The sequence below is a fragment of the Lolium perenne genome, chromosome 1, assembly GCF_019359855.2.
Source record: "Lolium perenne isolate Kyuss_39 chromosome 1, Kyuss_2.0, whole genome shotgun sequence".
NCBI lineage: Eukaryota > Viridiplantae > Streptophyta > Magnoliopsida > Poales > Poaceae > Lolium > Lolium perenne.
In genome coordinates, this window is record NC_067244.2 from 27,518,943 (window position 1) to 27,525,816 (window position 6,874).

At 44.0% G+C, this 6,874-nt stretch overlaps 1 protein-coding gene across 1 annotated transcript; it reads left to right on the forward strand.

Moving 5' to 3' along the window:
- Nucleotides 1-599: 599 nt before the first annotated feature.
- Nucleotides 600-6,007, forward strand: LOC127329201 (uncharacterized). The gene is made up of 12 exons (XM_051355740.2): nt 600-944; nt 1,047-1,147; nt 1,272-1,396; nt 1,528-1,621; nt 1,719-1,862; nt 2,417-2,526; nt 3,464-3,623; nt 3,723-3,993; nt 4,190-4,412; nt 4,519-4,642; nt 5,008-5,220; nt 5,291-6,007. Exons 1-12 carry the CDS (start codon nt 830-832, stop codon nt 5,699-5,701), a joined length of 2,091 nt encoding a protein of 696 aa, XP_051211700.2. The 5' UTR covers nt 600-829; the 3' UTR covers nt 5,702-6,007.
- Nucleotides 6,008-6,874: the final 867 nt, after the last annotated feature.

The window sequence follows — 6,874 nt, forward strand, 5'->3', positions numbered from 1 at the left end:
GGGGGAGCGACTAATTGCTCGCCGGAGCAGGAGGAGGAGGCGGCGGCGCACGGCGGAGCTAGGGTTGCGAGAACCCCTCACTCGCACCTGCGCCCACTATAAGTACGGGGCGACGGGGCCGATTTCCTGGGCCCCGTATTCCGCCGAAACGGGCCGGCCCGAATACGGGGCCTGCTAGACGCCCAAAATCGCTCCGGTCCCGTATCCCGCCGGAATTTTACGGGGTGGGCGGGTTATACGGGGCCTGTTAGACATGCTCTAAGAGTGAACTTCTTCGCAGCGAAGAAGACGAGGGCCAAACATGCACAAGTTAGATTTCCTCATTGTATAATGTTTCAACCATGTTTCAAACTATGTAATATTTTGTGTAATGTTTTTATCTATATTTAAATTAAAAAAGGGAAAAAAATAGGTAAATAAATTATGTGTCGAGCAGCTGGGAGCATCCCAGCCGCAAAAGGACTCATGTCGTAAAAAATGGCCATTTCCTTTTTTTATCGGAAACCCGAGGCAGCCGGTCCGTCGCTTTCGACGTTGCATTTTCGTCGACCCGTTCCCTCGTCCGAGCCTGGTGTCTGTCCACTATGACTAGTCTCACAGGTGAGAGTTAGACATTGTGATACTGATAGCCGCGCCCCCCAAGCCCCAACCTTTTAGCAGTGTTGCTCCGACCGGCGAGCCGCCGGTTTTTCCATCGCTCGCCTGGTTCACCTCCACCTCCGCGAGGCAGTCTCCGTGGGCGGGTGCCGGGAGTAGATCGGAGTTCGCCTTGCTCGTGGGACCGTCGTGGGACGGGAGAAGGCTGTTGCGGACGCAGACGGTGGATAAAATGGGGGATTCCATCTTCGACATGCAGGCGGTACCCTCCTCGCTCGTTGAGCTCCAACCTTTCCTGCGCGTCGCCAAGGAGGTCGAGCCCGGCAACTCCCGCGTCGCCTACCTCTGTATGTAAACCGAGTCCCTTTCGTCCTCCAGTCTCCCGGTCCAACACCGATTTCTTTTGGCAACCGCAGCTTATTACGCATCTCTTTGATGTATTCGTCCAGGTCGCTTCTACGCCTACGACATGGCGCATCGGCTCGATCCGATCTCCAGCGGCCTTGGAGTTCGGCAGTTTAAGGACGACCTACTGCAAAGTCTGCAGAGGGTAAAACTACTCCACCCGCGCTCGCGTACACACACCAAACGTACTGTATTTCTTTAGGGAGGATATGAGCTTTTTAGTTGACTTGTGGAGGTTTCTGCCTCCGCCCCCCTTTCCATCCCATTAGGACAATGATCTTGCATTAAAATCGAGGAAGGAGAAGAGTGATGCGCAAGAGATGCAGCTGTTCTATCTTCATTACTGTGATAAGTTCATCCACACGCTCCAGAATGGAGTTGATAAGACTAACCAGTGAGAAGCAGTTCCTAAGCCTAGTTATGTTACGTTAACTGCTGTTTATCCTGTTGATGAGCAATCAAGTAGGAATGATCTGTACTTGATTGCTTTGTTCCTCTCTGATGACAATGTTTCTGTTTGTTCAGTGCTCAGCTCGCTAAACTGAATCAGACCGTGGATGTCTTGTTTGGGGTTGTGAGAGCCATTAATAGGCCCCTAAATGTTGAATACGATCAGGCGGTACGCAATTGTGGACTATTCTTGTTTTGGAGATACTATTCTTTGCTTTCTTTGTCCATCGTGAAATAACATATTTTTAATTGTTTATGTTACACAGGTTTTCGAAATGCACAACAACATTGAGGAAAAGAGAAAACTGTATGATCTTGATATTATCCCCCCGGTTGATCCTGAAAATACTGGTCAGGCTAGTGCACAACAGTTTTTCACCTATCCAGGGCCATCGATTAGCAGAGGCGAGGTGGGCACACACATAGGACTCCCAAACAATTTGGGCCCTAAATCCTAATTAACTGTAATAAAGTATTTTACCTCCTATTTTTTTTTGCTTGGTTACGGAATTTAATTCAATGCTGGAACACTACCATGGATGGGATCAAGAACGATGGAAAGCTGAACTGATGGATGGGGCTATTGTCCATGGCCTTGGGAACTTGGGGCTGATGAATTGGATCGTAGGTTGTAGGAATGGTTGATAGGAGGGGAAGGCTTAAGCTCCCATCGTGCTAGGCCAGATTGGCGCCAAAGGACAGCATCGTGAAGAGAGAATTTAGAGGGATCGAGATAGGGTGGTCGGTAATTTCTACTTGTTTCTTCATCGGCTTATACACCAACAAATTTGAGGGTTAAAGAAATTACCTTGAAAGTCAAGGAAACCACCAGTATCTAAACTAAATCATATCTTTGTAACACAGAAGGATGAACAAACAAGCATTATTTTAGGGTGTACTGAAATAATATCTTCTGTTGTTTTCACCTTTTCAAAAGATGTAGTGAACACAGCCTTTAATGCAGGCTCAACGGGACAATGTTTTTATTATGGGGACTCCAGAGGAGATAGCTGACTCTGAAAGGTGGGATCAATTTTCAACATCAGTCTACAATGGGTTAATTTTCAGGGACAGGTATCGTGCACTCACATCTGTTTTCTACTGAATGCACGTGATTTATCCAAAATATATAGTGGCTTCGCAAATGCGTCCTACTGACACTTACTTTTTAGTCACATTTGTCTTGACTAGCAATTTCAATCATGATCCACATGTAAAAAGTGTTGGCCTAAATGATGAGCTTAGATCTCCCTTGCTAGTTTGGCCTTCTTATTCTTTTTTCTGTGAGCCTTGGCTCGTTCCTTCTTTTTTGTAGTGTCCTGTAAATATTTTTGTATACCATCAGAGCTTCTCCTACTGTTTTCGGTCAAATTATTTTGTCACATGGCTTATTTTTGTAGCAGTTGATTACATGAATGATGTTCTCGCTTTGGGCCTTAAATCATATTTGCTAAAAAATTGTGCAATTTTGACATTTTCCTGCCAGCTGAGCCATGCATTCTTTATAATCTTTAGAGCTCCTAAATTTATCTTACTGCATGACTGTCTTGGATTCAAATGGATAGAGACTCTGCAGTTTAAGTCAGGACTCAGCAGTAATAGCTCTATCGATGACTGCTTTCACATGTGCATTTGAGTATAAAATCACTGCCCGAAGACTGAACTCCAAACGTCCACAGCTTCTTCTAACATCACATATGGAAAATGCACCCACCTCACGGGTTATGGTGCAGCTGCACCATGTTATTAAAAAAATCTTTCTCTATGGGCTTACCTGATGATATAGCTATTAGTACAAATATGTTTTATGCAATAGACATTGATCTTCAATTTTTTTTACACTAGACTACTTTTTAGTTTGCTGTACAATTTCCATCCTTCATGGGAACAATACACTGTAAGCTAAGAAGAATTGTAGCAAATGTCATTGTTTACCCTATGTGAATGGAATATTGCTTAGGAAGCAAATTACTCACATTGGTCTAACTTAGAAAGTGCATGTTTTGATTAGGATGGACATAAAATGTATGCCAGCTAATGTACTGGATCAAATGGTACACGACATAAGTGCGGAGCCGATAAGTATACCACTAGCACTTCTACAGGACATCACAGAAAATTTTGCTGATGAGCGAAAAATTGGTCAAGGTGGATTTGGAGTCGTTTACAAGGTAATATTTTTAAAAACCTTCATTCTATATATTTTCATCATATTAGAGCTAACCTTGATCTAAGAGCTAATGATTGTGCTAACAAGACAAGTTAACCAGGGAGTTCTTCCAAATGGGTGTGTTGCTGTGAAGAAGCTTTTGAACAGCAAGACCATCGATGATGTGCTATTTTATCGTGAGACCAATTTTCTGATGAGTGTCAAGCACCAAAATATAGTACGGTTTCTAGGTTACTGTGCTAATACAGAGAATATAGCCATTAAAGTGGACGGATCAGGAAAATGTGGGAATTATATGTATCCCGAGTTGAGAGAAAGATTGCTCTGTTTTGAGTATGTCAGTAAAGGGAGCCTTCACAATCATCTTACTGGTACAACAATGTGCTATATGATCCAGTTTCTTTTTCTTTATTTGATTATTTTCCTTTTGTGCTTCTGCTTTGAAGTTTCATGGTCGATTAATCATAAGGAACATACTGGATAAAAGGAACTGATCTGCCCAATTCAGCATGCACAAATGAAAGGTTGAAGATTCCACGCTTCCCTAATATTTCTTCAATTCTGCAGATGAATTAAGAGGACTTGAATGGCATATACGTTATCAAATAATTAAGGGAATCTGTGAAGGCTTACAATATCTTCACAAGGAAAAGGATATTGTTCATATGGATCTTAAACCTGACAACATACTGATGGATGATTTAATGATTCCAAAAATTACAGACTTTGGTATATCAAAACACCTTGATGGAATATCACAAGCTGTTACTAAAGGACATCATATGTCGCTGTAAGTTATGCATCTAGACATTGAGACTAATTATTTCTGCAGGGTATTTAGAGCCCACTGTCTCTTTTTTGCCCCTGATACATCCAACTTTCATGATTTCATGCAGAGGATATTGTGCTCCGGAATACCTACACCGTGGCCAGGTGTCATTTAAGTCAGACATATTTAGTTTAGGTGTTATAATTATAGATCTGGTGACTGGACGTAAGGAGGATCCTGATATTAAAAATGTAAGAATGATTTAACCCGGATATCCAGATTTTCCTCACTTGCACCAACTTTGGATTTTAGTTATTTTTTAAAACTGCATTTACATGGGACTACTTCCTAAACTCTTAAAGGTTATAATGGCCAAATTGGTCCCTTCAGTTTACTTCAATTGGTTTTTCAGTTTCAAAATAGAGTGTCACTAGAAATGGACCAAATAGTCCTGTTAAGTTTGCAAATGTCCCTTAGTCATTGATGCTTACTTGAATTTAATTATGAGCTTGATATTTGAGAGCCGATGTGGATTATGTGCTTTTCACCAGGCATGCACATTGTTTGGACCAAATATTTCAGCCTAACTCTAAATCACATTTTTTTGAAATATTAGGTACTTAGAAGATGGAGGTACAGGTGGAATAGATCAGCCAAGTATCCAACATTGGGATACCAGCAAGTTACTAAATGCATAGAAATTGCACTACGCTGCGTGTCCCATGACCCGAAAGAACGACCTTATATATCAGATATAATACGTGAGCTCAATGAAATGGAGAGTACAGATGAGCACATCAACAGTGCTAATGAATTTAGTTTTAGCCTGGTAAGCTAGTAAAATCATTTGGTATTAGCTTAGACAAATATTCATCAGATTCCCCAATCTTTTCTTGCAGATAAGTCCTTACCCCTGGGAGCTGCTTGACATTGATCCGCTGGAACTGCATTTCCCATTTGAGGCAGAGAAGCAGATACCATGCTCACTTCAACTAAGCAACCCGAGGGATGATTACATTGCCTTCTACATCCAAACGTCAAGTAGGCAGTACTGCATAGAGCCGAACAAAGGAATTGTACTGCCCCAATCCAAGAGCAATGTCATCATAACATTGCAAGCACAGAAGGAGCCACGTCATTTGATGTACAAGGATGACTTCCTCGTTCGGTGCATAGTGGTGAATGATGATCTCAGAGCTGAGAACATCACTAAAGACATGTTTGATGAAAAGTCAAGTGAAATGGTTGATAATGTGAATTTGACAGTGTGCGACGAGCTCCCGCCCCCCTCCTCCTGTGTCGCTGCTTGACCTGGCCGCTCTCCAGATCAGCACTAGAGGTGTACCAACAAGTCACTAAAAGACGTTGCATTGCTGCGCCTGTCCACTTCGAGAGTGTAATGATCGATCTTTTCTTGTAAATATATAGAGACACAAAAAACATAAGTAGAATTCGTAGGAACTGCTCCCCACATTGGCGTACGTTGCAGCATCTGTTCATGGAACTTTCGCCCAGCAACATTTGCTGGGGTTTATTCATGTACTATCAGTGGAAAATGTGTTACATGGATGTTCATAAACAACTGAAGGTTTAAATAATCGTAGTTCATCTCACCAGGGAGGCGGTGTTTTGGTTTCATATATAGGTGTAGACCATTATAAAAGAAATTCATAAGAACGCATTTTAAAATATCATAAAATTCCGGGAAAAAATACGCGTGTACACCCGGATGTTCTATGTTCAGACACAAAGTTTCATGGAAAATATATTTTATAGCCTGCGTAGAAAAGACAACCAGTGGATGGACTGTTCTTCCTGCTTGGTAGAAAGGACATCATCTCCTAAGAGCATCTCCACTCGTCCCCGAACAGGCCTCCGGCGAGCTTTTTTTACATCCGGACGGCGTAAATCGGTCCAGTCGCGCCCCCGGTTCCTCGTTTTCGTCCGGATTTGGCCCTTCATCCATCCGGCGAGCCCACGCCATCTCCGGTCCCCCGGGGCGCGCTCGGGGACTCCGGACGAAAGATTTTGGCGCGAAACGTCGTGTGGACCCGCGTAGTCGGCGACTGGAAAACCAAATCCTGTCGATTTTCCCTCCAATTTGCTTGCATATCCCCATTCCCTCCAATTTGCTTGCATATCTCCATTCTCTCCCGCCGAAATTGGCCATTCTCCTCGTCTTCCAGCTCCAGTTCCCGGCGGCATCTTCTCGTCCACCACCACTCTCCTCCTCGTCTTCTCGTCCACCACAATGCCGCCGAAGGCGCCGGCGAGGAAGATGCGGGCGAAGAAGACGAAGCCGCCGAGCATGTCGAACGCCGAGTGGGCGGCGGACGAGAAACGGCGCGAGGTGGAAACAAGCGGCATGGCGGAGAGGGTGAAAAGAGCCGCCGCCAAGAGGGTGGCGGCGGCGGCCCAGGACGAACAAGCGAGGATGATCAGCATGGCAATGAGCGGCGGCGGCATGTTCCCCGGCCAATGGC